The sequence below is a fragment of the Monodon monoceros genome, unplaced genomic scaffold (assembly GCF_005190385.1).
Source record: "Monodon monoceros isolate NGI ecotype Baffin Bay Population unplaced genomic scaffold, NGI_Narwhal_1 Super_Scaffold_17, whole genome shotgun sequence".
NCBI classification, from domain to species: domain Eukaryota; kingdom Metazoa; phylum Chordata; class Mammalia; order Artiodactyla; family Monodontidae; genus Monodon; species Monodon monoceros.
Window position 1 is genome coordinate 25,777,284 of NW_021703773.1, and position 15,568 is coordinate 25,792,851.

The 15,568-nt window shown below is 38.9% G+C and overlaps 1 protein-coding gene across 1 annotated transcript in view; it reads right to left on the bottom strand.

Annotated features, from left to right (window-relative positions):
• Positions 1–15,568, bottom strand: part of CSMD1 (CUB and Sushi multiple domains 1) — a 1,429,265-nt gene that overhangs the window by 384,995 nt on the left and 1,028,702 nt on the right. Inside the window, exon 12 of the mRNA XM_029226263.1 lies at positions 7,949–8,061. Within this exon, the coding sequence (XP_029082096.1) occupies positions 7,949–8,061 (113 nt within the window). The remainder of the gene's footprint in view (positions 1–7,948; positions 8,062–15,568) is intronic.

Below are 15,568 nucleotides of genomic sequence, written 5' to 3' on the forward strand. Positions count from 1 at the left end.
ACCCAAAGCAGCCAAAAATAAAAATGAATTAATTGATTAAAAAAAAAAGTTATGTGGAACATATATTAATGTTTTATTCTGAATTCTTATTGTATATTTTCTTAGATTATAGTTTATCATGAGCCATTTCTTTCAAATAATAGATCTTGTGTGTGTCAGTAAAAATTCTCTGTTTAAAAATTGTCTGTTTACCAGTCCCTCCCAACAGGAAACTTACACAAGCCTCTTAGATAGCCTCATCCACCAGAGGGCAGACAGAAAAAGCAAGAAGAACTACAATCCTGCAGGCTGTTGAACAAAAACCACATTCACAGCAGATAGACAACGTGAAAAGGCAGAGGACTATGTAGCAGATGAAGGAACAAGATAAAACCCCAGAAAAACAACTAAATGAAGTGGAGACAGGCAACCTTCCAGAAAAAGAATTCAGAATAATGATAGTGAAGACAGAATAACTGAGGCAGAAGAATGGATAAGTGACCTGGAAGACAGAATGGTGGAATTCACTGCTGCGGAACAGAATAAAGAAAAAAGAATGAAAAGGAATGAACACAGCCTAAGAGACCTCTGGGACAACATTAAACCCAACAACATTCACATTATAGGGGTCCCAGAAGGAGAAGAGAGAGAGAAAGGACCCGAGGAAATACCTGAAGACATTATAGTCAAAAAGTTCTCTAACATGGGAAAGGAAACAGCCACCCAAGTCTAGGAACCACAGTGAGTCCCATACAGGATAAACACAAGGAGAAACACGCCAAGACACATAGTAATCAAATTGGCAAAAACTAAAGACAAAGAAAAATTATTGAAAGCAGCAAGGAAAAAATGAAAAATAACATACAAGGGAACTCCCATAAGGTTAACAGCTGATTTCTCAGCAGAAACTCTACAAGCCAGAAAGGAGTAGCATGATATACTTAAATTGATCAAAGGGAAGAACCTACAACCAATATTACTCTACCAGGCAAGGATCTCATTCAGATTCGATGGAGAAATCAAAAGCTTTAAAGACAAGCAAAAGCTAAGAGAATTCAGCACCACCAAACCAGCTCTATAACAAATGCTAAGGGAACTTCTCTAAGTGGGAAACACAAGAGAAGAAAAGGATCTACAAAAACAAACCCAAAAAATTAAGAAAACTGTCATAGGAACATACATATCGATAATTACCTTAAACGTAAATAGATTAAATGCTCCAACCAAAAGACACAGGCTTGCTGAATGGATACAAAAACAAGACCCATATATATGCTGTCTACAAGAGACCCACTTCAGACCTAGGGACACATACAGACTGAAAGTAAGGGGATGGAAAAAGATATTCCATGCAAATGGAAATCAAAAGAAAGCTGGAGTAGCTATACTTATATCAGATAAAATAGACTTTAAAATAAAGAATGTTACAAGAGACAAGGAAGGACACTACATAATGATCAAGGGATCAATCCAAGAAGAAGATATAACAATTATAAATACATATGCACCCAACATAGGAGCACCCCAATATAAGGCAACTGCTAACAGCTATAAAAGAGGAAATCAACAATAACACAATAATAGTGGGGGACTTTAACACCTCACTTACACCACTAGACAGATCATCCAAAATGAAAATAAATAAGGAAACAGAAGCTTTAAATGACACAACAGACCAGAAAGATTTAATTGATATTTATAGGACATTCCATCCAAAACAGCAGGTTACACTTTCTTCTCAAGTGCACACAGAACATTCTCCAGGATAGATCACATCTTGGGTCACAAATCAAGCCTCAGTAAATTTAAGAAAACTGAAATCATATCAAGCATCTTTTCTGACCACAACGCTATGAAATTAGAAATGAATTACAGGGAAAAAAGCATAAAAAACACAAACACATGGAGGCTAAACAATACGTTACTAAATAACCAAGAGATCACTGAAGAAATCAAAGAGGAAATCAAAAAATACCTACAACCAAATTACAATGAGAACACGACAATCCAAAACCTATGGGATGCAGCAAAAGCAGTTCTAAGAGGGAAGCTTATAGCTATACAAGCCTACCTCAAGAAACAAGAAAAATCTCAAGTAAACAATCTAACCTTAAACCTAAAGGAACTAGAGAAAGAAGAACAAATGAAACCCAAAGTTAGAAAAAGGAAAGAAATCATAAAGATCAGAGCAGAAATAAATGAAATAGAAACAAAGAAAACAATAGCAAAGATCAATAAAACTAAAAGCTGGTTCTTTGAGAAGATAAACAAAATTGATAAACCATTAGCCAGACTCATCAAGAAAAAGAGGGAGAGGACTCAAATCAGTAAAATTAGGAATGAAAAAGGAGAAGTTACAACAGACACCACAGAAATACAAAGCATCCTAAGAGACTACTACAAGCAACTCTATGCCAATAAAATGGACAACCTGGAAGAAATGGACAAATTCTTAGAAAGGTATAACCTTCCAAGACTGAACCAGGAAGAAACAGAAAATATGAACAGACCAATCACAAGTAATGAAATTGAAACTGTGATTAAAAATCTTCCAACAAACAAAAGTCTGGGACCAGATGGCTTCACAGGTGAATTCTCTCAAACATTTAGAGAAGAGCTAACACCCATCCTTCTCAAACTCTTCCAAAAAATTGCAGAGGAAGGAACACTCTCAAACTCATTCTATGAGGCCACCATCACCCTGATACCAAAACCAGACAAAGATACTACAAAAAAAGAAAACTACAGACCAATATCACTGATGAATATAGAAGCAAAACTCCTCAACAAAATACTAGCAAACAGAATCCAACAACACATTAAAAGGATCATACACCATGATCAAGTGGGATTTATCCCAGGGATGCAAGGATTCTTCAATATATGCAAATCAATCAATGTGATACACCATATTAACAAATAGAAGAATAAAAACCATATGATCATCTCAATAGATGCAGAAAAAGCTTTTGACAAAATTCAACACCCATTTATGATGAAAACTCTCCAGAAAGTGGGCATAGAGGGAAACTACTTCAACATAATAAAGGCCATATACGACAAACCCACAGCAAACATCATTCTCAATGGTGAAAAACTGAAAGCATTTCCTCTAAGATCAGGAACGAAACAAGGATGTCCACTCTCACCAGTATTATTCAACATAGTTTTGGAAGTCCTAGCCATGGCAATCAGAGAAGAAAAAGAAATAAAAGGAACCGAATTGGAAAAGAAGAAGTAAAATTGTCACTGTTTGCAGATGACATGATAGTATACATAGAGAATCCTAAAAATGCCACCAGAAAACTACTAGAGCTAATCAATGAATTTGGTAAAGCTGCAGGATTTACCAAACAAAGTTAATGCACAGAAATCTCTTGCATTCTTATACAGTAATGATGAAAAATCTGAAAGAGAAATTATGGAAACACTCCCATTTACCATTGCAACAAAAAGAATAAAATATCTAGGAATAAATCTACCCAGGGAGACAAAAGACCTTTATGCAGAAAACTATAAGACACTGATGAAAGAAATTAAAGATGATACCAACAGATGGAGAGATATACCACGTTCTTGGATTGGAAGAATCAATATTGTGAAAATGACTATACTACACAAAGCAATCTACAGATTCAATGCAATCCCTATCAAGTTACCAATGGCATTTTTTACAGAACTAGAACAAATCATCTTAAAATTTGTATGGAGACACAAAAGAACCCAAATAGCCAAAGCAGTCTTGAGGGAAAAAAACGGAGCTGGAGGAATCAGACTCCCTGACTTCAGACTATACTACAAAGCTACAGTAATCAAGACAATATGGTACTGGCACAAAAACAGAAATACAGATCAATGGAACAAGATAGAAAGCCCAGAGATAAACCTATGCACCTATGGTCAGCTAATCTATGACAAAGGAGGCAAAGATATACAATGGAGAAAAGACAATCTCTTCAATAAGTGGTGCTGGGGAAACTGGACAGCTACATGTAAAAGAATGAAATTAGAACACTCCCTAACACCATACACAAAAATAAACTCAAAAAGTATTCGAGACCTAAATGTAAGACCGGACACTATAAAACTCTTAGAGTAAAACATAGGAAGAACACTGTGTGACATAAATCACAGCAAGATCTTTTTTGATCCACCTCCTAGAGTAATGGAAATAAAAACAAAAATAAACAAGTGGGACCTAATGAAACTTCAAAGCTTTTGCACAGCAAAGGAAACCATTAACAAGACGAAAAAACAACCCTCAGAATGGGAGAAAATATTTGCAAGCAAATCAACAGACAAAGGATTAATCTCCAAAATATATAAACAGCTCATGCAGCTCTAAATTAAAAAAAACAAACAACCCAATCCAAAAATGGGCAGAAGACCTAAATAGACATTTCTCCAAAGAAGACATACAGATGGCCAAGAAGCACATGAAAAGCTGCTCAATATCACTAATCATTAGAGAAATGCAAATCAAAACTTCAATGAAGTATCACCTCATACCAGTTAGAATGGGCATCATCAGAAAATCTACAAACAACAAATGCTGGAGAGGGTGTGGAGAAAAGGGAACCCTCTTGCACTTTTGGTGGGAGTGTAAATTTATACAGTCACTATGGAGAAGAGCATGGAGGTTCCTTAAAAAACTACAAATAGAACTACCATATGATCCAGCAATCCCACTACTGGGCATATACCCAGAGAAAACCATAATTCAAAAAGACACATGCACCCCAATGTTCACTGCAGCACTATTTACAATAGCCAGGTCATGGAAGCAACCTAAATGCCCATCGACAGATGAATGGATAAAGTAGATGTGGTACATATATATAATGGAATATTACTCAGCCATAAAAAGGAACGAAATTGGGTCATTTGTTGAGACGTGGACGGACCTAGAGACTGTCATACAGAGTGAAGTAAGTCAGAAAGAGAAAAACAAATACCGTATATTAACGCATGTATGTGGAACCTAGAAAAATGGTACAGACAAACCAGTTTGCAGGGTAGAAGTTGAGACACAGATGTAGAGAACAAACGTATGGGCACCAAGGGGGGGAAACTGCAGAGCGGTGGGGATGGTGGTGTGCTGAATTGGGCGATTGGGATTGACATGTATACACTGATGTATATAAAATTGATGACTAATAAGAACCTGCAGTATACAAACAAACAAACAAAACAGCTAATACTAATCTTTCTTTGGGTTATTTGTATGGAAATATGTTAATATAAATGTTTCAGACATAACATGAAATTTCTAAAAATCTTATATGTTCTGGTATAATGTTATAAGTCATAATTCTAGTTATTACCGTAAAATGTGTATCTCAGAAATAACTAAATTTCCTTGTCAATTGCATTATTATGAACTTTCATCAAATCTTTAACCGTGGTCATTTTTAAGTCTTTTGTCATTACAGACAGTTCTGGGTGGACTCTGATGCTTTTGCAAAAACGTTCCTATAAAAGGGTTTCATCTTCAAGGAATTCATGGAATAGACTCGGACAAGTACATTTTTCTGGTAACTGACTATACTGCTGAACTGAATGAATAAGCATTTTCAGAACACTAATGGAAAACTGATGAATTCGTAAAAGTGCTAACGAAAGATCAAGATGAAAAAAAATTAACTACATGGGACGGAGTGAACTGATGAGGATGATTATAACTTTTATGACTTTGTGTTTGAATTAAAAAAAAAAATCCCACAAGGACTCAGAGGCAAAAAATATACAAATCAATTTTCACTGAAAAGTAAAGGAGCTGTTACAGTGGAGGATTACTGGACTGAATGTCAATATTATGACATAGTATGAGTGTGTTTCGTGTGTGGTAATTGCAGTCATTGTTGCTTTTGTTGTGGTCATCCACTTACAATGCTTGGTGTCAGTTTATTTATCTCTTGTAAAAATAAAATACAGTGTGTGTGTGTGAAAAAAAAAATTGTCTGTTTAAAATTGTCCTGGTAATTCTGATCAACTATCAGAGCAAAGGTATTTGTAAGATAGTATAAAATGATTCTGAAAAGACTTCTCATGACTATAACTTGAATTCAAGATGCGAATATGTTCCTTTCAATCTTACTGAAATTCACTTCAAATTAGTTGTGGTTTAATGAAAGTATGCCAGTATATGTAAAATGGCAGCTTAAATATATATTTTAAGTTTCATATATAAGTAGTTTTATATAATAATTTACAAAACATTGTTAGTGTTAGTAAGTTCATTGTATCATATCTGGGGACACATTTCATCTTTGGGCACAGGAGAACAATTTACTTCTTTTAGTCAAATATACGAAGGGTCTAAGCTGAAAATACAAGCAGTGATCCATCACCATTTTGCTTTTGCGTAACCCAAAAGAAGAATTTAGCATGCTCACAAGCCTTCTTAAATGTTTCTTGAGTCAAAACTATTTAATTACTGACATAGAGAACATGAAAGCACAGATCGAAAGTTAAATGGTCTGTGTGTTCTTATGTGTGTGTGTTTTTGCCAGTTAAAACAGATGTGCTTCCTGACAGCTATTCTAGGTGCTCTGAGGATGGAAGATCATGAAGGTCATTTTTATTCTTCATATTCCAGTCTCAGATTCCCCTTCTACCTTGTTTCATTCTCAGTTCTTTACCGTTTCTAGCGATCAAGAGACACTGACCCATGGATCATGGTGTGCCCCGAAAGACAGGTGAGGGCTAGCCTGGCTGCTGCACTGTCACCTTCAGAACCAAAGTGCACAAGAAGGGGGTTATGTGAACTAAACCTCTGAACACGTGGAAGTAGTAAGCGGTTTGTTGATTTTGTTTTTGTGAGGGTGGCAGTGGGACAGGGTTTTCTTTTTTTTTGGTGGGAACAGGAAGAGAGAAGTTAATTTTTTTTAAGATGTAGTCATTTTATAAAGGTTTGCCTGTAAGCCTGGAACCTTTTGGGAATGTCTAATAGAAGGAAGTATCATTGATTTCCCAAAAGATGTAGGACACTTGAGGAAGGGCAGGGCTGAGCAGAGGCTGGCCATCTAGAGGAACACATGGATGGGGTAGCTGTGTCCCGCATGTACAGTCAATACTCGAGTCAACAGCAGACTATCTGGGAGTCTTGCAAAAAAGTTTGTAAATGTAGGTTATCTCAGGTTCATTATATTATTCTTTCTACTTCTGTTTGCATTTTGAAGTTTTTCATAATTAAAAAATGTTTTAAGAAATACCAATCAATATACTCCGGTTAAGAGATGTGTTTCCTAGGAGCTCCAGAGGAAACAATATAGGTGGAACAGTCCGGTGAGGCTGTTTAAAGAGGCAGGACACAGAGCCCGGGGCCCTGGTCACCGCACAGCAGATACTTCACCACGGCAAACGGTTCACTGCGGTGGCGGCTCCTCATCATCTCGTGACTCAGAGACGAAGCCAACCTCCCTGAAGGAGCATTCTCTTCTCCAGAGCAAGCATAACTCATAACTCTCAAAGCAAGGTTATTTTTCTCCTACACAAGTACTTAGTAGATTTTTTCCAACTCTGTCTAGATTTCCCTGTCTTCCATTAGAAACCCACACATTTGTACCTGCAGATGTATACAATAAACTCCATCGAGTTGATGCCACTCAAATTCATACTTTGTTCAAAATGCTTCCCTTAGTTATAAGCATAACAACTTCCCTCAGGAAGAGCTAAAATGCCAAGATCGACAAGTGTGAACACATTTCCTGGCTTACATTTTATACTTGATCTCAATCTTCGTTTTGCCACAGTAATGGCGAGCCAAGCTTTTGAGAAGTTAACATTTCTCCCTTGCAAAAACAAACTATAAGTAGAACTTTAATTACAGAAGTTGCAAATAATTAGTCCTTATTTTTAAACATTGTTCTGACTTGTCAGTTTTATTTACACCTAACACATAGAAAATGGTCCTGGCCCTCTGCAGGAAAGCTGGTTTTAAATGCTGCTAAGTGTGTTCGGGCCATACCTTGGTAAACAGCTTTAAATCCAGGCGAGGCAATGCTGTCATCAGACTGTAGATGTAGCCACATCTGGTTGCTCATACTCACAATAAGGTCAGGAACACTGGATCCAGTGAGTCTGCAGAGAAAAGAAATATCAAAACCATTGTTTAAGGCACCAAATATCTCCACTTTTACCTTCAAGGCATGGGGGGAATCCTGCTGCTTAAACAGACAAGCCATATAGATATATAAAGATAGCAAGACCCTCCTTTAAAGAATCTATAGCCATTTGTAATTCATATTCATATTTGAATCATAATATCTTGGCCTTTTACAGTAATTATTCTATATTATAACTGTGAATTTGTATCTTTGATTTTAAAAATCGACTTGGGGTGAGCAACCCTCCCATGTATCTGACACTGAAGTTCTTCTCTGGGTGCAGGACTGTCAGTGCTAAAACTGGGGCAGCACTGGACAAACTGGGAGGGTTGGTCACCCTATGTGCCTTACTGCTGTGTGGTGATATAACATCACATCATTAATAGGAAAGCATGTCTAAGCTAAGAAAAGTTCTGGTTCATTCACGTAATGCTTGGGTTACACACTCTGGAATTATCATGTCCCTTTACCACAAAAATTATATCATAGGATGGAATCTTCTTTAGCACTGAAAGGAAATGAGCTATCAGGCCATGAAATGACATGGAGGAAACGTAAATGCACTAAGTGAAAGAAACCAATCTGAAAAGGCCACTACAGGATGATTCCAACCCTAGGACATTCTAGAAAAGGTGAAACTATGGAAACAGCAAAAAGATCAGTGGTTGACGGGTTGGGAAGTAGGAGGGATGAATAGGTGGAGCACAGAGGATTTTTAGGGCAATGAAAATACTTTGTATGATACTGTAATGATGGATACATGTCATTATACATTTGTCCAAACCCACAGACTGCAACATCAACAGTGAACCCTAATGTAAACCACAAACTTTGGGTGATGATGAGGTGTCCACACAGGTTCATCCTTGGGAAAAAGTTGCACCATTTGGTGGGGGATATTAATAATGGGGAGGCTGTGCATGTGTGCAGGCAGGGGGTATATCTCTGTACCTCCCTCTTAGTTTTGCTCCGAATATAAAACTACTCTAAATAAAGTTTGGATGTAAATACACACACACACACATAGGAAAACAAAGTTAAGCACACATTACAAGAATATTGACAAGGAGAACTGCATGCACAGCAGAGACAGATTTGGCAAATGTATGGAACTTTCCAGCTGCATATTAAAGTCCAGGTCACAGCGAATGGAATTTTCAGTGAAGCATTCATTGTGTATTAACAAAACAGTCAGGGGGGCCTTCAAGATGGCGGAGGAGTAAGACATGGAGGTCACCTTCCTCCCCACAAATACATCAAAAATACATCTACATGTGGAACAACTCCTACAGAACACCTACTGAACGCTGGCAGAAGACCTCAGACCTCCGAAAAGGCAAGAAACTCCCCACGTACCTGGGTAGGGCAAAAGAAAAAAGAATAAACAGAGACAAAACAACAGGGACAGGACCTGCACCAGTGGGAGAGAGCCATGAAGGAGGAAAGGTTTCCACACACTAGGAAGCCCCTTCACGGGCGGAGACTGCAGGTGGCAGAGGGGGGAAGCTTCGGAGCCGCGGAGGAGAGCGCAGCCACAGGGGTGCGGAGGCAAAGCGGAGAGATTCCTGCACAGAGGATCAGGGCCGACCGGCACTCACCAGCCCGAGAGGCTTGTCTGCTCACACGCCGGGGCGGGCGGGGCTGGGAGCGGAGGATCGGGCTTCAGAGGTCAGATCCCACAGAGAGGACTGGGGTTGGCTGCATGAACACAGCCTGAAGGGGGCTAGTGCCCACAGCTAGCCAGGAGGGGGTCCTGGAAAAAGCATGGAGCTGCCGAAGAGGCAAGAAACCATTGTTTTGGGTGCACGAGGAGAGAGGATTAAGAGTGCTGCTTAAAGGAGCTACAGAGACAGGCACGAGCCGCAGCTATCAGCACGGACCCCAGAGACGGGCACAAAACACTAAGGCTGCTGCTGCAGCCACCAAGTAGCCTGTGTGCGAGCACAAGTCACTGTCCACACCTCCCCTCCTGGGAGCTTGTGCAGCCCGCCACTGCCAGGGTCCCGTGATCCAGGGACAACTTCCCCGGGAGAACGCACGGTGTGCCTCAGGCTGGTATAACGTCACACCAGGATCTGCAGCCGCAGGCTCACCCCACATCCCATACCCCTCGTTCCCCCTAGCCTGAGTGAGTCAGAGCCCCCTAATGAGCTGCTCCTTTAACCCCGTCCTGTCTAGACAAAGAACAGACACCCTCCGGTGACCTACATGCAGAGGTGGGGCCAAATCCAAAGCTGAACCCCAGGAGCTGCACGAACAAAGAAGAGAAAGGGAAATCTCTCCCAGGAGCCTCAGGAGCAGTGGATTAAATCTCTACAATCAACTTGATGCACCCTGCATCACTGGAATACCTAAATAGAAAACAAATCATCCCAGAAGTGAGGTGGTGGACTTTGGGAACAACTGCAGACTTGGGGTTTGCTTTCTGCATGTAATTTGTTTCTGGTTTTATGCTTATCTTAGTTTAATATTTAGAGCTTATTATCATTGGCAGATTTGTTTATTTATTTGGTTGCTCTCTTCCTTTTTTTATATATATATATATATGTGGGTTATTTTTTCCTTTTTTTCTCTTTTTTGTGAGTGTGTATGTGTATGCTTCTTTGTGTGATTTTGTCAGTATAGCTTTACTTTTACCATTTGTCCTAGGTTTCGGTCTGTCCATGTTTTGTTTTATGTATAGTTTTTAGCGCTTGTTATCATTGGATTTGCTTTTTTTGGTTTGGTTGCTCTCTTCTTTCCCTCTTTCTTTTTAAAATTACTTTTAAATTTTTCTATTTTTAATAATTGTTTTATTTTTTATTTTAATAACTATTTAATTTAATTAATTAATTTATTTATTTTCTCCCTTTTCTTCTAAGCCGCATGGCTGACAGGGTCTTGGTGCTCCGGCCGGGTGTCAGGCCTGAGCCTCTGAGGTGGGAGAGCCAAGTTCAGGACATTGGTCTACCAGAGACCTCACAGCTCCACATATTAACAAATGGCAAAAGCTCATCCAGAGATCTCCATCTCAACACTAAGACCCAGTTCCACTCAATGAACAGCAAGCTATACTGCTGGACACCCTATGCCAAACAACTAGCAAGGCAGGAACACAAACCTACCCATTAGCAGAGAGGCTGGCTAAAATCATAATAAGATCACAGACATCCCAAAACACACCACCGGATGCAGTCCAGCCCACCAGAAAGACAAGATCCAGTCTCATCCACCAGAACCCAGGCATCAGTCCCCTCCACTAGGAAGCCTACACAACCCACTGAACCAACCTTACCCACTGGGGGCAGACACCAAAAGCAATGGGAAATAAGAACCTGCAGCCTGTGAAAAGGAGACCCTAAACACAGTAAGTTAAGCAAAATGAGAAGACAAAAACACACAGCAGATGAAGGTCAAGGTAAAAACCCACCACACCAAACAAGTGAAGAGGAAACAGTCTACATGAAAAAGAATTCAGAGTAATGATAGTAAAGATAATCCAAAACCTTGGAAATAGAATGGAAAAGTTACAAGAAATGTTTAACAAGGACCTAGAAGAACTAAAGAGCAAACAAACAATGATGAACAACACAATAAATCGAATTAGCAATACTCTAAAGGAATCAATAGCAGAATAACTGAGGCAGAAAAACGGATAAGTGACCTGGAAGATAAAATAGTGGAAATAACTACCACAGAGCAGAATAAACAAAAAAGAATGAAAAGAATTGAGGATAGTCTCAGAGACCTCTGGGAAAACATTAAATGCACCAACACTCATATTATAGGGGTCCCAGAGAAAAAAAGAAAAAGAAAGGGACTGAGAAAATATTTGAAGAGATTATAGTTGAAAACTTCCCTAATATGGGAAAGGAAATAGTCAATCAAGTCCAGGAAGCACAGAGAGTCCCATACAGGATAAATCCAAGGACAAACACGCCAAGACACATACTAATCAAACTATCAAAAATTAAATACAAAATAAAAATATTAAAAGCAGCAAGGGAAAAGCAACAAATAACATACAAGGGAATCCCCATAAGGTTAACAGCTGATCCTTCAGCAGAAACGTTGCAAGCCAGAAGGGAGTGGCAGGACATATTTAGAGTGATGAAAGGGAAAAACCTACAACCAAGATTACTCTACCCAGCAAGGATCTCATTCAGATTTGACAGAGAAATTAAAACCTTTACAGACAAGCAAAAGCTAAAGGAATTCAGTGCCACCAAACCAGCTTTACAACAAATGCTAAAGTGACTTCTCTAGGCACGAAACACAAGAGAAGGAAAAGACCTACAATAACAAACCCAAAACAATTAAGAAAATGGTAATAGGAACATACATATCAATAACTACCTTAAATGTAAATGGATTAAATGCTCCAACCAAAAGACATAGAATAGCTGAATGGATACAAAAACAAGACCCGTATATATGCTGTCTACAAGAGACCCACTTCAGACCTAGGGACACATACAGACTGAAAACGAGAGGATGGAAAAAGATATTCCATGCAAATGGAAATCAAAAGAAGGCTGGAGTAGCAATTCTCGTATCAGACAAAACAGACTTTAAAAGAAAGACTATTACAAGAGACGAAGGACACTACATAATGATCAAGGGATTGATCAAAGAAAAAGATATAACAATTGTAAATATTTATGCATCCAACACAGGAGCACCTCAATACATAAGGCAAATGCTAACAGCCATAAAAGGGGAAATCGACAGTAACACAAAAATAGTAGGGGACTTTAACACCCCACTTTCATCAATGGACAAATCATCCAAAATGAAAATAAATAAGGAAACACAAGATTTAAATGACATTAAACAAGATGGACTTAGTTGATATTTATAGGACATTCCATCCAAAAACAACAGAATACACTTTCTTCTCAAGTGCTCGTGGAACATTCTCCAGGATAGATCATATCTTGGGTCACAAATCAAGCTTTGGTAAATTTAAGAATATTGAAATTGTATCAAGTATCTTTTCCAACCACAGCACTATGAGACTAGATATCAATTACAGGGAAAAATCTATAAAAAATGCAAACATGTGGAGGCTAAACAATACACTACTAAACAACCGAGGGATCACTGAAGAAATCAAACAGGAAATCAAAAACTACCTGCAAGCAAATGACAATGAAAACACAACAACCCAAAACCTATGGGATGTAGCAAAAGCAGTTCTAAAAGGGAAGTTTATAGCAATACAATCCTACCTCAGGAAACAAGAAACATCTCAAATAAACAACCTAAACTTACAACTAAAGCAATTAGAGAAAGAACAAAAAAAACCAAGCTTAGCAGAAGGAAAGAAATCATAAAATCAGAACAGAAATAAATGAAAAAGAAATGAAGGAAACGATAGCAGAGATCAATAAAATTAAAAGCTGGTTGGGCTTCCCTGGTGGCGCAGTGGTTGAGAGTCCGCCTGCCGATTCAGGGGACACGGGTTCGTGCCCCAGACCGGGAAGATCCCACATGCCGCGCAGTGGCTGGGCCCGTGAGCCATGGCTGCTAAGCCTGCGTGTCCGGAGCCTGTGCTCCGCAACGGGAGAGGCCACAGCAGTGAGAGGCCCGTGTACCACAAAAAGAAAAAAAAAAAAATTAAAAGCTGGTTATTTGAGAAGATAAACAAAATTGATAAACCATTAGCCAGACTCATCAAGAAAAAAAGGGAGAAGACTAAAATCAATAGAATTAGAAATGAAAAAGTAGCAACTTACACTGCAGAAATACAAGGGATCATGAGAGATTACTATAAGCAACTATATGGCAATAAAATGGACAACCTGGAAGAAATGGACAAATTCTTAGAAAAGCACAACCTTCCAAGACTGAACCAAGAAGAAATAGAAAATATAAACAGACCAACCACAAGCACTGAAATTGAAACTGTGATTTAAAATCTTCCAACAAACAAAAGCCCAGGACCTGATGGCTTCACAGGCGAATTCTATCAAAAGTTTAGAGAAGAAGGGCTTCCCTGGCGACCCAGTGGTTGGGAGTCTGCCTGCCGATGCATGGGACGTGGGTTTCTGCCCCAGTCCAGGGGGATCCCACATACCGCAGAGCGGCTGGGCCCATGAGCCATGGTTGCTGGGCGTGCGCGTCTGGAGCCTGTGCTCCACAGCGGGAGAGGCCACGGCAGTGAGACGCCCGCGTACCGCAAAAAAAAAAAAAGTTTAGAGAAGAGCTAACACCTATCCTTCTCAAACACTTCCAAAATTATGCAGAGGGAGGAACACTCTCAAACTCATTCTATGAGGCCACCACCACTCTGATACCAAAACCAGACAAAGATGTCACAAAAAATGAAAACTACAGGCCAATATTACTGATGAACATAGATGCAAAATCTGAACAAAATAATAGCAAACAGAATTCAACAGCACATTAAAAGGTTCATACACCATGATCAAGTGGGGTATATGCAATCAATGTGATAAACCATATTAACAAATTGAAGGATAAAAACAATATGATCACCTCAATAGATGCAGAAAAAGCTTTTGACAAAATTCTGCATGCATTTATGATAAAAACCCGTCAGAAAGTGGGCACAGAGGGAACTTACCTCAACATAATAAAGGCCATATATGACAAACCACAGCCAACATCATTCTCACTGGTGAAAAACTGAAACCATTTCCACTAAGATCAGGAACAAGACAAGGTTGCCCACTCTCACCACTCTTATTCAACATAGTTTTGGAAGTTTTAGCCACAGCAATCAGAGAAGAAAAAGAAATAAAAGGAATCCAAATTGGAAAAGAAGAAGTAAAACTGTCACTGTTTGCAGATGACATGATACTTCACATAGAGAATCCTAAAGATGCCACCAGAAAACTACTAGAGCTAATCAATGAATTTGGTAAAGCAGCAGGATACAAAATTAATGCACAGAAATCTCTTGCATTCCTATACACTAATGATGAAAAATCTGAAAGAGAAATTAAAGAAACACTCCCATTTACCACTGCAACAAAAAGAATACAATACCTAGGAATAAACCTACCTAGGGAGACAAAAGACCTGTATGCAGAAAACTATAAGACACTGATGAAAGAAACTAAACATGATACAAACAGTTGGAGAGATATACCATGTAGTTGGATTGGAAGAATCAATATTGTGAAAATGACTATACTACTCAAAGCAGTCCTCAGATTCAATGCAATCCCTATCAAACTACCAATAACACTCTTCACAGAACTAGAACAAAAATTTCACAATTTGTATGGAAACATAAAAGGCCCTGAATAGCCAAAGCCATCTTGAGAAAGAAAAACAGAGCTGGAGGAATCAGGCTCCCTGACTTCTGACTATACCACAAAGCTACAGTAATCAAGACAGTATGGTACTGGCACAAAAAAAGAAATACAGATCAATGGAACAGGATAGAAAGCCCAGAGACAAACCCACACACATATGGTCACCTTATCTTTGATAAAGGAGGCAAGAATATACAATGGAGAAAAGACAGCCTC